The 15,425-nt window shown below is 41.7% G+C and overlaps 1 protein-coding gene across 2 annotated transcripts in view; it reads right to left on the bottom strand.

The window, feature by feature from the left end:
* The window catches only part of LOC140468008 (A-kinase anchor protein 8-like), a 32,726-nt gene extending 18,965 nt beyond the window's left edge, over nucleotides 1-13,761 (bottom strand). The window contains exons 1-6 of one of the 2 annotated variants that reach the window (XM_072564144.1): nucleotides 13,641-13,761; nucleotides 5,190-5,237; nucleotides 3,176-3,371; nucleotides 1,778-2,237; nucleotides 828-939; nucleotides 332-360 (exon numbers count right to left, since the gene is read on the bottom strand). In XM_072564144.1, the coding sequence (XP_072420245.1) occupies nucleotides 332-360; nucleotides 828-939; nucleotides 1,778-2,237; nucleotides 3,176-3,371; nucleotides 5,190-5,237; nucleotides 13,641-13,659 (864 nt within the window). In that variant the 5' untranslated portion in view covers nucleotides 13,660-13,761. Of the gene's footprint in view, nucleotides 1-331; nucleotides 361-827; nucleotides 940-1,777; nucleotides 2,239-3,175; nucleotides 3,372-5,189; nucleotides 5,238-13,640 lie in introns of both variants that reach the window. The other variant, XM_072564145.1, reaches the window with a different exon arrangement.
* Between the last annotated feature and the right edge of the window lie 1,664 nt (nucleotides 13,762-15,425).

Here is a 15,425-nt window from a genome sequence, read left to right as displayed (position 1 = left end):
TCCTAACATTAAAGCAGCTCGAAGTATCCTCAACACCACAATTAAATTGTTGGCCTAGGGTATGAGCGCTCTTTTCACTGTAGTAGGGTTTGAACGCAACTGCACAGAAAAAGCACATGCTACCACTGAACCAGTGAGAAGTAACACATTAACAAACTTCAGAAATCTTCTTGCTTCCCTAACTCCACTTTTCTAAACAAAAACATCCTTCCTGGCCAAATCAAAGCAAAGCAATTTCAACTTTGAGCAGCAAAACCATACTAAGTCCTAGTCCATACTCTACCTACTCAGGTACTTCAACAAGAAAGTCTTCAACAGAAGTTTTACTTACTGATTCAGCCCCATCATCTTCCTTGTCTTCTACAATAAAGAAACAAAAACAATTGCTTTTGAACAGTTACTGTTTAAGATTTTTAAGAATAGTAACATTAACTTTCTTCTGAATTGTTACAGAAGTCTTAAATAAATGACAACACTGCTTTCACTGGATGATATGCACATTTTCTAATTTGCACTGTCCTCCAATAACTTGCAATATTTCAGTCACCCTAAATAATGGATTAGAAGCAGAACGATTCTTCCTCCCTATATTTACATTTGGACACGTCTTCCATGTTTTGTAAAATGATTTTTTCCTTCAGCATATTGCATTCTAATGTACAGCATGACAGAGCCCCATCTTCAGCCATCACCAACATAAAGAGCATTGCAGTTCCCAACTCATTTGTTCATCAACTCTATTCAAGAGCTCAAACCTGGCCTCAAACTTGCATGCACTCATCTCATTTATAAACAGTACAAGTAAATAACATTGCAGTGTTCAGTACCAGCATCAGAATCTTCACCATCATCTGTTTTAGCTTGTTTGTTTTCAGGATCTTCCGTGCTACTTGTTGACTGTTTCCTCTTCCTACCTGGACCACCTATAACCTTCTTCCTCTGATATAAAGCAAAAACAATTGGCAATCATGTTTCAAGAACTTAAAACATTTGTTTGACAATTTAACGTTTACCTTTGAATATCAGTTAATTATATTCAGATATTACAGCACATGTACTTTGAAATAAACAAATTTAACAATCCTAAAGCAGCTGCAAATGCATGGAGGGCATTCCCAAACAATGCAATTTGATGGAAAAGTATACCACAGCCGATCTTCCTTCCTTGAAGGGTTTTTTCCTATGGCTTAGTACACATTTCATACCTCTTAATCACCCGACCAAGAAAGCCCTCAAATATCCCAGTATGAGAGACTGGCTCTCCACTTAAATAGCAGTTTCAGTACAGTGAATCAGTCTCAACAAAGTGCCCTGCCCTAACAGATCCTCAAATCAATACCCAGTAAGGCTCGTACACGACCATCAAACATCAACTTGGCTCACATGGACCAGAGACGTAAGCTTTTGAGGAAGGGGTGTGGGCATGAGTACAGGAAAAAAAGACAGACATTCAGAGTCTTACATCAAGCCGTAACACTCAAGTATTTCACACAATGAATTACCTTAAAGACAGTCCTACCTCACTACACTACCTTAAAAATCACTCAGATGTCCAAAAATCTATTTCTTCCTAAGATTCTCAGTAAGGCAGCTGGTTAAAAATGTGAATATTATGCCTATTGAGCAAAGGGAACACCTCATTTCTGGATAATAAAAAAGGGAGATGGACATTCCACTGCAAAGAAATATCCTGTAACTTGGCCATTTTGATCTTTCATTGATCATACCCACTGGCTACTGATTAAAATAAAGTGCATTGTTTAAAAAAGGTACTTACGCCTCTGTTTCGATTCTTGTCTCTCCTTCTCAGTCTGCCACCAAACGCTCTTGCCGAGCCCTGAGCTCGGAACAGGTCCATGGGGATAATGTTTGGGGAGAAGAGTGAAGGGAGATTTCTGGTGGAGGAGGCAGCATTGAAGCCTCTGCCTCCCATTGGCTCATTCCAGTGTCCAGACATCCGCCTGGAACCTCCAGGCTGCATGTAGGGGTCATTCCAGTTTGCTCTCTTATTTGGAGCCCAGTCTCTAGACCAATTCTGACCCCGTTGACTACTATATGCTCTGTTGTGGTACTGATCTCTGCGAGTCCCGTAGGAGTTGTCGTAGTGGTCATAGTGACCTCCATAGGAATCGTTATAATTAGGTCCAGAATCACCGTAACCATAGCCGTAGCCAGATCTGTACGGATCATGGTCATTCATTGAAGACCTGGAGTCATAGGACTCATAAGGTGCAAACCTGAAAGAGTTGCAGAGCAAGCAAGGAATCTAATCAGTAGCTGGAAAGGACGATGGCAAAAGCCTGCCACTCAACTGACAGCAGACTAAAAACTAAACAGGATATTTCAGGTAATCATGGCGTCTGAGGTTTTACTTCTACATCTGTAAACAATGTCTAAATTACTAAATAAAGCAGCAAAAGGTGGCTTACTGAAACCAAAAAGACAAATACACGTGTAAGTAATGGGGTGACCAGCCTGCAATCGCTCAATATCCAACTTTCCTTCATAGAAATTGGAAAACAATTCATTTGGCCAACAGCAATCTTTGGAGACAAATGGTTCACGTCAACTGTCCAATGTTCTATTCTCCACCCCAACCCCCATCACAAATGTTCATTTGCTGGATGCCATCCTCAAAAACTTAACCTAATTGCTGGAAAGAAGGGAGATTTTACAAAACAATTACAGCATTCTATAATCTGCACATCATGAAGCATACATTTTAATGCAAACAGTAATTTGACACATTCATAGTTGGAATACCCCGTATGATAAACAAAACGATTATGCCAACAATCCTAGTGGCCTTAAATTAAGACTAAGTCTTGCATCTGGCTAATCTGGCATAGAATACCACACAAAACATTAGCTATAATTTTGTTTTAAACAATGAATTGTTAGTTAAAGCCTTAAGCATTCAATTCATGCTTAATTCAGTTAATTTAAAAGTTATGTTTTAATTTCGATAAGGGTTAAAAATAATGAATAAATCAGGGTTTCTCACCATAGTGAAGAAAAGTGCGAATGTTTCTTTGGGGTTAGGCGAGGGTGGAGGGAGGAAAGAAGAAATGTGTGCCAGCCTATTTAAATTTGAAGTGTCACATCAGTCCCAAGTGCCAATTTCTTCATTTTATGTGTGCAGCATTTTACCATTTAGTGACCTTCCAGAAGATACCTGTTGTGTTGGCCTGAAGTTTTATCACACTCTAACTGAGAGAGCATGTCCAGACGTTGGTTGATCTTAGCGATGATGGAATCTGTGTTAGTGTTTTTAGGAGCATCCCAAGCTTTATTGCCAGAGTTATAGCCATAATTTCCTGAATAATTTTCTGAATTATCTTGGTTGTAATTGTAATCATAGCCATCATACCCTAACAGAAACAAAACAAAAGATCAGACATTCAGATTAGGAAAAAATTGAAATATCAAGTCAGAAGAACAGACTTTCAACCAAAGCCTGTATCACTATTCAATAAGATCATAACTAATTCGCACAGACTTGATTTACCCACCAATCATATGCCTCAAAGCAACACTAATCCCTTTTGAAGATTAGTGGTCCCAATATTCGCAGCTTTGAAGGTGAAAACAGTTCTAGATTTATTTGCTTCCCAACTTGACTCAGAAATGGCCTAGATCTCATTTTAAGATTGTGTTCTAATTTATTCTGGATTCAGAGGAAAGGCCAGACACAGAGCACAGAAACAGGTCCTTTGCTCCACCATATCTACAAAAAACTAATTACACTAATTCAATCTACCTGTACCTGGGCCATAGCTTACTATACCCTGCCATTTTAAGTATCCATCCAGATGTGGCTTAGGTGAAAAACGTTCGCCTTGGAACCCCTCAAAAGCACTTACGCCCTCTGGTCTTAGACAATGTCCACTTATCCCAACAAATTGCTTTGTCATAAACAGAATATTCTTCAAACACCTAATTGTACAGGTATTCAAATCTATGTTATGCAATAAGCAACTTAACTCTGACAAATTAGAATCATAAAACCTGAGAGTTCAATATATTGCATCAGTTAATTTTAAATCACCTCTGACCTGAGAAATGACTTGTAAACGGATTTACAAGTCATCACATTCCTTTATTTAATTCCATTTTGGAGCACCAGCTAATTTATTTCCAACCTTCAAACAGTGGCAAGTTTAGATAAAAAGGCAAACTTAGCAATGAAACACCTAAGCAGATAATGGGTTTGGGATGGGAATGCCATTCTCATTTCATTGAGATATTCAACAATACTACAATCACAAACAGGTACTAAAATCTGACCACCAATCTCACAAAATTATCCAAAAAGTTTAAGTCTCTCAGTAGCAAAACAAATATGCCTTCCTCAAGTTCTCACAAGGGCAACTTTGTCAAGTGCAATATAAAGTCTTGAGTATCACTGTTCATTAGTTTTTTGTACTACGCCATTGTACATTGGACAACTAGCCTCAAGAGACCAGACAATTAAAGTGAAGGAAAACAGATGTCATTCTTATAAGTGTGCTTCACCCTACCTATTTCCAAATGTCATTTTTGCACGTCTGATACAATGGAGTTGTTTGCTAGGCCATTTCAGAGGGCAGTTAAGAATCAACCAAACCAGATAAGTGTGGTAGATTTCCTACCTTAAAGGACAGCAAGCTAAATAGCTTTTTACAATAATCCACAAATATCATTATTACAGATTATTAGCACTTTATTTCAAATTTAATTAAATGAAATTAAATACCCATAGCTATGGACTGTATAATTTGAGAGATCGTTAGTCCAGGTTCCAGAATTACTCATCTAGTAAATAACCAATAACATAGCTTACTACTTAATTTATGTCCAATATAACAAATTTGGGCATCAACATTAATTGATTCCGAGACATGCCCTCCTATTCAACCCATTATTCCTTACACAGTGAAAGTCCATTACGTATTTCAAATAAACTGAATTTGCAAAGCAGAGTTCCCATGAATACTAGAATGATGTTTTATTTAGTGTTAATTTTAAAATAAGAGAAATCAGACTTTTTTTCTTAAGATGGCCCAGTTGGAACTGTTACACTTTGTGAACCCCAATGTCCACGTTATAATGGACTTCCACTGTACATTTTAAATAGCAATTCCTGACCCTGTTAACCTACAATGTCTTCCCACTTCTGGAACTTAAGTGATAAAGTGAAAGCAAATCACCTTGACCATCGTCTCCTCCCGCATTCCAAGCATCATCCTCTCCGTACTCTAAGGAAAACAGAATCAGACACTAATCATCAACTCAGCTGATACTTCAATGATTTCACAAAAATGCACTTCATTGTTATTTGTAAGGAAGTAAAAGCCAGAAGCACCTGGCATAATTTGTTACAAAGGCAATGATGAGGTAATTCAGCTCAACATAACTAAGAAGTTAAATTGTGCACAATAAGTTAGAAAATAAACAATTCTTGCAGGTGACCCAAGGCTGACTTCTGTCAATATTCTAATCTCTTCTACTGAAGGAACTCATGCAAGCCAAATAAATACTGACAGGTGATTTGAAGCTGAAGAGATGAATTTAATAAACAGATTCATACTGAAGGGAATCTAATCTAATTTGGTGTAATATTCACCATATTCATTATATAGCTACAGATTCAACACAGCAGGAGTTGTAAACCTAATGGATTCCACCACTGCCCCTCTGCCCCAATATCCACTTTCCGAAACCAGAAATTTTACCACTTGTGCAGTACAAAGGATATACCTATTCAACCTCAAAATGCATGGATTACCACATCACTGGTAAACTGATGCATTAAACACTAAAGCGAAATACATACTGGGAGAAGGTTTAAAACTCAACATCCACAATTATTAGAAGTCATTCAGACCAAGAAACAGTAGCTGCAGGACATGTTGAAAAATAGATTACATAACCCTAACTCACCTCGAGGTAGGCATCAAATTTAGCACAGAACTGTTTTAGGTTAAGGAAAGATGGAAATGAGAAGGGAAACCTTAACAATTAAAAACATTACAGAAGAATAAGCATGCAGCAATAAATCAAATGACTGTAGAGAGATATAAAACATGCAAGAATCAACTTGTTTTGTGAATTTCTTGGAAGAAAAAATGGAAGACCATAACAGTTTCTCGCAAGCAAATGTATCTTATTGCAGTCTTGTCAACACATTCCAACTACATTCAACATTAGAACAGGTTATGATGTAATTAAATAAAAACAAACAGATACATGGTTTCAATCTGAATAGCCCATTATAAGATACTTCTAGCACCTATACTCCCTATCATATAAAGGAGTATATTTTTATCACTTGCTTTAAAAAGAAAATTTATTAGATGTTTCAGTGCTACCTAATTGCAACTTACAAACAATGCATGATAATTACCCCAATGTGGAGGCATTAAGGCATATGCTTGGCAACATCCTATATATCTCAACCAAGAACAAACTTCAGAGGATTTTGCCACAGGCAAGTAGACAAATGATAGCATGTTACATCATTCCAATCCGTGCAAACTTTGTAACAAAATTCAGCCAGTATAAACGAGAAATGTTGTAATGACATTAAAAGAACAAGGTTTTGTACAGGATTACTTTTATGAAATCTCAAGAGATATAAGCAAGTACACGATTAATAACAGCATATCAGCTAAATGTGTTTCTCAAATATGCAACATATAGCAGAGAAAACAAAGGACTACAGTGTATGATTTTAACAACTTCATTTTATTATCTAGAAATGACAATAAAAGAATTAGTAATGATCAATATGTTGGGACTTTTCCCAGTCATAGGAATATAGTCAATAAGTGCTGGCGCAGCCAATGATGACATGTCTAGAAGGCATTGGAGAGCTGCCTTCTTGAAAATCCACTATACATTTGCTACAGGAGGACTCACATTGCCATTGGAAAGGGAATGCCAGGAGTTTGACTCAAACACAGAAGTATCATCAACAGACTTCCAAGTCACTCACCACTCTAACTTGAAGGAGCACTTGCAGGTGGTCATGCTCTCACGTATCTGCTGCCTTGGTCTTTCTTGATGGAAATGGTCGCAGGTTTGAAACGTGTTGTCGAAGGAGCCTTGGTAAATTTCTCCACTGCATCTTGTAGGTGGTTCATACTGCTGCTGCTGAGTGTCAGTGGTGCAGGAAGTGAATCTTTTTCTTGGTGGTGCCAATTAAGGAGGCTGGATGATCATGGTTGGTGTTAAGCTTTATTGTTGTCAAGCCTGCACTTAATCAGGCTATTGGAGAGCATTTTATCATACTCCTTATAGACAACAGGCAGGTTTGAGTCAGGGAAAGTTGCCACCATTCATGACTTACTGCAAGATTCCTGACCTCTTGTCCTCACTGTATTTGTATGGCTCACCCATTTCAGTTTCTAGTCAATGATAACCCTTTAATGTTGATAGTGGAGAATTCAGTGATGGCAATGGTTAAGAGGCGATGGTTTGATTCTCTCTCATTGGAGGTGGTCATTGCCTGATGTTTGGGTTTCTTACCACTTGTCAGCTTAAGCCTAGATATTATCCAAGTCTTAGTGCATTTAGACGTTTCAGAATTGGAGTCATTGTAAATGGCGTTAAACACTGCACAATCGTTAGTGAAAATCCCCACTTATGACCGCATGATGGAGGAAAAGTAAATTATGAAACAAGATGAAGATGTTTGGGCTGAGGACAATATGCAGAAGAACTCCTGGAAATGTGCTCTGGAACAGAGATGACTGACCTCCAACAACCATAACTATCTTCCTTTATGCCATGCAGGATTCCAGAGTTTAATTCCTTTCACCAATTTCTGCAGACTCCAGTTTTACTTGGGTTGCTTGATGCCATACTGTCAAATGCAGCCTTGACTGAAAGGCAGTTATACTCTCCTCACACCTGAAGTCACTCTTCTGTCCATGTTTGAACCAACACTGTAATGAGGTCAGGAACTGAATGACACTGGCAGAATTCAAAATGGGAATCACTGCAAATACTATTGGTAATAAAGTGGTGCTTGATAGCCTGGATGATCACAGATTTGAGCGCCCAGAAGGACATTTGGTCCAATCTTTTCCACATAACCCTGCACATCATTTCTATCCAAAGAACCATCCGATGCTTCCCTAATGCCTCAACTGAATCGGCCTCCATCGCATTTTCAGCAATCAAAATCCATTCCCTCACTACTACTCGCCTAGTGACAAGTTTTGTTTTCACTGCAACAGCTTAGCTACAGGTGCAGAAATTTCTGGAACATCTTCAGTACTTCACCTCAACATTGTCAGGGATTACAGACTTCGCAGTATCCAGTGACTCCAACCATTACATCAAAAGAATGAAATTGGCTGAAGACTGGCATGTGACCCTGAGGCATGCAGAGATGGTTCATCCAATCATTGCTTCTGACTGACAATTGCTGCACATGCTTCAGCCTTACCTGAAGACAAGGATGTCTGTGGAAGTTTCTTTTGCCACTGAGTTGTTCAATGTCTATTATCATTCATGACTGGATGCAACAGGACTGCAGAGTTTAGATCTAATCTTTTGGTTGCAGAATTACTTAGTTCCATCACTTGTTGCTTGTGCTGTTTGACACACAGGTAGCACTGTTAGGTAACTTCACCAAGTTGACCTCATTGTTAGATATGCCTGGTGTGGCTTCTCACATGCCCCCCTGCATTCTTCACTGAAGATGGTTCACCCCCTGGCTTGATGGTGATCGTAGAGTCGGTATATGAGGTTGCAAGTTTTGACAGTGTTCAGTTCTGCTATTGTTAGCCAACTGTGCTTCAGAGATGGCCAGTCTCAAGTTGCTGTTCAAAGTCTGTCCAATTTAACATGGTTATTGTGTCCACACAATACAGTGTAAGGAATTATCAATGTAAGGGCTGGACTGGGTTTCTACAAGGATTGTGCAGTGGTCACTTATGAACAGATGTATCTGCACGGAGACTGGCAAGGATGAGGTCAAGTATGGTATTTCTTGTTACTTGATGACACCAACGAAACTCCCTCCTGATTGTAGACCACTGTGTCACTACCTCCGCTGGGTTTGTCATGCCAATAGATGGTGTCTGAGATAATGTCTGTAAGGTCCAATCCTGAGAGTATGACTATGTCAGATTGCTTCCTGAATGGTCTGAGACAGTTCTCCCAATTCTGGCACTGGCCCACACATGTTGATCAGGACAACTTCACATGGTATCAAAAGGTCTGCATTTGCCATTGTCATTTCCAGTGCTGAAGTGCAGGTGGCCCATCCAATTTTTTTTCCTCTGAGACTTTGTAGAGATGGTTGCAACTGATCAGCTTGTTCAAAGTTTGGGAGAAGATTTGTAGCTCGGGTGCTCGTTGTTGTGGTTCTGTTCGCCGAGCTGGAAATTTGTGTTGCAAACGTTTAGTCCCCTGTCTAGGTGACATCCTCAGTGCTTGGGAGCCTCCTGTGGAGGCTTCACAGGAGGCTCCCAAGCACTGAGGATGTCACCTAGACAGAGGACGAAACGTTTGCAACACAAATTCCCAGCTCGGCGAACAGAACCACAACAACTGAACAGCTTGCTCGGCCATTTCGGAGGGCAATTAAGTGTTTGCCATGGTGGTGTGCACCTGAAGTCACTTGTAGGTAAGACCAGGATTGGATAACATTTCTCTTTAAAAGGATGTTAGTGAACCAACTGGCTTTATTTGACAACAGACATTACTAGACTCAACAAGCTTAGTGGATCTGCAATGGTGGGCAACGCAGACCAACGCCTCCACCTCAGTACAGCCAATATTACAAAGCAGTGGTAATACTCAATGTTATAGTGACAGATTATATGTGGTTATATTCTAAGATGCATATGTACACTGCACTGCCTAGCACATGATATGCCTCCAGTTCAAGACAGAAACAGCAATCCACTAATTTGGCCCTCTATTTTCATTATCCTGGGTAACAAGAGTCTGGAGACAGTTAGGGTGAAGGGCAAGGCTGGTCAGTGTAGAGAAATTGAGGTTTTGGTTAAGAAAGAGGAAGCATGTGTCAGATATAGACAGCAGCAATTGATTAAACCCTTAGAAGAGTTTAAAGGCAGTAGGAGTACATTTAAACGGGAAATCAGGAGTGCAAAAAGAGGGAATGAAAAGCTTTGGCAAATAGGGTTAAGGAGAATCCAACGGGATTCTGCAAATACATTTAGGACAAAAGGACAACTAGGGAGAGAATAGGGCCCCTTAAAGATCAGCAAGGCCGCCTATGTGTGGGGCCACAGGAGATTGAAAAGATACTAAACAAGTATATGTCGGTGGCGGTGCTGGACAGCTTAAAAGGAATTAAGGTAGGTAAATCCCCAGGACATGATCAGGCATACCCTAGAGCTCTGAGGGAAGCTAGGGAAGTGAAATATTTGTATCACCGATAGCCACAGATGAGGTGCTGGAAGACTGGAGGTTGGCTAATATGGTGTCACTATTTAAGAAAGACGGTAAGGAAAAGTCAGTGTAATACAGGCCAGTAAGCCAGACATTGGTGGTGGACGGAATCCTGAGGGACAGGATTAAATGCATTTGGAAACGTAAAGACCGATTAAGGATAGGAGAAAGTGGGGACTGCAGATGCTGGAGATCAGAGTTGAAAATGTGTTGCTGGAAAAGCACAGCAGGTCAGGCAGCATCCAAGGAGCAGGAGAATTGACGTTTTGGGCATGAGCCCTTCATTCCTGAAGAACGGCTCATGCCTGATTAGTCGATTCTCCTACTCCTTTGATGCTGCTTGACCTGCTGCGCTTTTCCAGCAACACATTTACAGCACCGATTAAGGATAGTCAAAATGGCTTTGTGCATGAGAAATCATGATTCACTAACTGACTGAGTTTTTTGAATTAGTAACACAGAGGATTGATAAGGGCAGAGTGGTGAGTGTGATGTATATGGACTTCAGTAAAGTGTTTAACAAAGGTTCCTCATGGTAGACTGGTTAGCAAAGTTAGATCACATGAAATACAGGGAGAATTAACCATTTGGATACAGAACTTGCTCCAAGGTAAAAGACAGAGGGTGGGAGTGGAGGGTTGCCTTTCAGACAGGAAACCTGTGCACAATGATTGGTGAGGGGTCCAGTGTTTTTCATCATTTATATAAATGATTTGAATGTGAACAAAGGAGGTATGGTTAGCAGATTACACCAAAATTGGGGACGTAGCAGTGAAGTGCGCCATTGGGCTGAGGAGTGGCAGATGGAATTTAGTTTAGATAAATCCGAGATGCTTCATTTTGGAAAGGCAAATCAGAGCAGACATACACACTTAATGATAAGGTCCTGGGGAGTGTTGCCTAACAAAGAGACCTTGGAGCACAAGTTCACAGTCCCTTGAAAGTGGAGTCGCAGGTAGGACAGTGAGGGCGGCATTTGGTATGCTCACCTTTATTGGTCAGCATATGAAGTATAAGAGTTGGAAAGTTATGGTGTGGCTGTACAGGCCATTAGTTCAGCTATTTTTGGAATACTACATGCAATTCTGGTCCCCCTGCCACAGAAAGGACGCTGTAAAGCTTGAGAGAGTTCAGAAAAGATTTTCAAGGATATTGCCACGGTTGGAGGATTTGAGCCAAAGGGACTGGCTGAATAGGCTGGGTCTATTTCCCTGGATGGTTTATAAGTGACCTAATCGAGGTTTATAAAATGAGAGGCATGGATAGGGTAAATAGACAGGGTCTTTTCCCCAGTGTGGGGGGAGTCCAAAACTAGAGGACGTAGGTTTACGGTGAGAGGGGAAGGATTTAAAAGGGGAACTTAATGAGCTGCCAGAGGAAGTGGTGGAGGGTAGTACAATTACAACATTTAAAAGGCACCTGGATTGATACATAAATAGGAAGGTTTAAAGAAGGCGATGGGCCAATGCTGGCAAATGGGGCAAGACTTATTTAGGGTATCTGGTCAGCATGCACAAGCTGGCCTGAAGGGTCTGTTTCCATGCTGTACATCTCTTTGACTCAGTGAGTGAACTCACGTGAAATCAAGCCCTCATGTTGGCAAACATTACGTAAACAACAACCATTAATACAAGGCACTCGGATGCTATTTTTAAATTCATTCCCAAGGCAGATCTTAAAATAATCCGAACTAGAAGATCATATCCAATTCTGTATTCACCAAGGCAACTCCATTGAGTGTTACACAAGTTTCATTTGTGTTACAGTTCATTACATCAGGAAGCAATCACCAAGTTTTTACAGACAACACATCCAACTGAACAAAAACAGTCTGAAAGACAATCCACATCAACCAATTACCTAATCACTATACCCAAAATATCTCTCTCTGCTCATAACGTCTTATCGGAGAAATAGATGATGAATTTCAAGAATTAGTGAGCAATTACTACAATAACATTGCAGCAATTTGGCACCAATATTCCGATTTATACTTTCCACAGTACAGCTACCTATGAAGTAAAACTGCAAAACAGGGAAGCATTATGAAAGAATAATTGGGTGGGGAGAACAGACAGAGGGACCGAGAGAGCGTGGTGAGATGGGTGGAGAGAGACAGAGGGGGAGTGGTGGGGAGGGGGCAGATAGGTGGGAGGGGTGAGGGGGAGCAGGGGAGAGAGAGGGAGAGGTGGGGGGGGCAGATAGGTGGGAGAGGTGGGGGGGGGGAGAGAGAGGGAGGGGGGGGAGAGAGAGGGAGGGGGGGGAGAGAGAGGGAGGGGGGGGAGAGAGGGAGGGGAGAGAGGGAGGGGAGAGAGGGAGGGGAGAGAGGGAGGGGTGGGAGGGGGGAGAGAGGGAGGGGAGAGGGAGGGGTGGGAGGGGGAGAGGGAGAAAGAGAGAAGGGTCGGGGGGGGAAAAAAAAAGTGGAAAGAACACATCACGTCGATTTGGGGTGTCAGATTTGTGGCGCGTGCGCGCGCGCGCGAGCGAGCGAGCTCTGGGGGCGCGCGTGGAGTAGGAGGCGGCGGCGGCCATTTTGTGGTGATCGAGGGAATCGGGGAATAGGGCTTTGGAGCAAAAGGGCGGTGGGAATAAAAAAAAAAGGACCCTCGCCATCAAACCAATACACAGTATTTAATAAAACTAAATGTACAGAGGAAAAGACAAGTCAGGAACCGATCAGAAAACACCCAATCTTCAAAACCGCCACGGAAAGGCGACAGCAAACCACGCGTGCGTCACAATTTTTATTTGACTGAACACGGATCGGTTCTATTTCTGAAGGTGCCCGTCAGTAATTCCCCTAACCACCCCCCCCAAAAAAACATATCCAGGGTTGGAATAAAAGTGGATCTAAGTCGTCTGTAAAAATAATTCGACATCCCCCCTGGCTGTTCGGAGGCTGATTGATATCATCACCAGCCAATGGTAGATGTCTCCAGCAGCAGCTAGACCAATTCGTGAAACCTGGATGGGAGGGACCACCGTGGCAATGCTGCGGTTTTACTAATCGTGGAAAAAAAAGGGACAGAGGGGTAGAAACAAACACCTAACGACGGGGGCGCCAAGGGAGAAAATCGGGCTTTCAATACTAAGGGGTCTTATTTGGAAGGGGGGGGGGGGAAGGTGGACTGAAAAGAAGGAATTTGTCGATTTTCACCAAGCGCGAGAATGCTGATAAGGCAGGTGGAGTCGTGAGTGCAAAAGGAAACGAAAGCCCGATTGTCACCCACCTCCGTAGCGACCGTCCATTGTGGTCCGGCTTCAGAAAGAAAACGGTCGGGCCCCTGGCGACGTCAAAAGCGTGGGGTCACGTGGGATGAAGGCGTCGTCACGTCGCAGCGTCTGCAACACGTGGGAAACGTCACGCTGCAGCGTCATGTGCCGCCCACTGTGACGTACATGTTGCTTTTCCACCTTCGTCCTTCGTAATTGGTTAATGTCGCTGGAGGTGCAGGGTCTACCTGTAGTTTCAAATCTCCCATTTGCCCTTGACAGGTGCTAAACGTTTCCCTTGTTTCATCCAGTCTCCTCCTTTCCTAAACCGAGCGTACCTGGGTTCAAGTCTGACTTACTCCAGGAGAAACTGAGGACTGTGCAGAGGTTGGAGATCAGACTCGAAAAATGCGGCGCTGGGAAAGCACAGCAGGTCAGGGAGCATCCGAGGAGCAGGGCAATCGACGTTTGGGGCGTAAGCTCTTCATCAGAAATGTGGTGCTACCTGACCTGCTGTGCTTTCCAACGCCACACTTTCCGACTCTACCCTACTCCTGAGGTGTGTTACAGATTGATTGGGAAAATATGTAAATCTACGAACTGTTTCTCTCAGAAGATCGTTTACCTTTGGAACTCACTGCTGCAAAATACGATACATTTAGATTCAGAGATATAGACAGACAGATTCTTGGTCAATAGAGGAATCAACAGTTATGCATGAAAATGTACAGCTCCACCATAATCCTCCTGAATTGCAGGAACCAGGCTCAAGGAGTTGGACAGTCCAACATAGTGAAGAACAGAAATTGTTGGATAAATTTAGCAGGTCTGGCACCCCATTTTCCAGCCCTAGGTCCATATTATGGTACTTAAAATGACCATCTCGATATGCCTTAAATGTCTAGAGATTCTGCCTCAACCTCTCCAGAAGTTCTAGTCTTCCTAGCAGAAGGATATTGTGAAACTTGAAAGGGTTCAGAAAAGATTTACAAGGATGTTGTGAGGGTTAGAGGGTTTGAGATATAGGAAGAAGCTGAATAGGCTGGGGCTGTTTTCCCTGGAGTGTCGGAGGCTAAGGAGTGATCTTATATAAGTTTATAAAACCATGAGGGGCATGGATAGGATAAATAGTCAAGATCTTTTCCCTGGAGTGGGCAAGTCCAGAACTAGAAGGCATAGGTTTAGGGTAAGAGGGGAAAGATATAAAAGGGAACTAATGAGCAACTTTTTCACATGGAGGATCGTCTGTGTATGGGATGAGCTGCCAGAGGAAGTGGAGGCTGGTACAATTATAACATTTAAAAGGATTGCTATATGAATAGGAAAGGTTTAGAGGGACATGAGCCAAATGCTGGCAAATGGGATTAGATTAGGTTGGGATATCTGGTCGGCATGAACAAGTTGAACCGAAGGGTCTGTTTCCATGCTGTACGTATCAATGAATCTAAGTGAAGAAGGGACTGAGGATTTGAAACATTAACTCAGTTTTCTCTTCACTGCTGTTGCCAGATCTGTTGAATTTCTCAAGTAAGTTCTGCTTTTGTTTTGTTTTAGAGTCATAGAATGTTAAAGCACAGGGTAAAAGGCCCATTGTGTCTGGTCCAGATATCAAGAACCTATGGTGTTTGGTCACATTTTCTAGCTCTAGGTCCACATTATGGTGCTTCAAAAGATTATCTAAATACTTCTTAAATGTCTTAAAGATTCCTGCCTCAACCACCCCTTTCTGATGAAGGGTAATTCTGAAGAGGTGTCATACCATACCCAATAATAACTATGTTTCTTGCTCCATAGAATGTTGC

Source organism: Chiloscyllium punctatum, chromosome 46 (assembly GCF_047496795.1).
Source record: "Chiloscyllium punctatum isolate Juve2018m chromosome 46, sChiPun1.3, whole genome shotgun sequence".
Taxonomy (NCBI): Eukaryota; Metazoa; Chordata; class Chondrichthyes; order Orectolobiformes; family Hemiscylliidae; genus Chiloscyllium; species Chiloscyllium punctatum.
The sequence above is the reverse complement of the archived record's forward strand: the minus strand, read 5'-3'. Positions and strand labels throughout refer to the sequence as shown.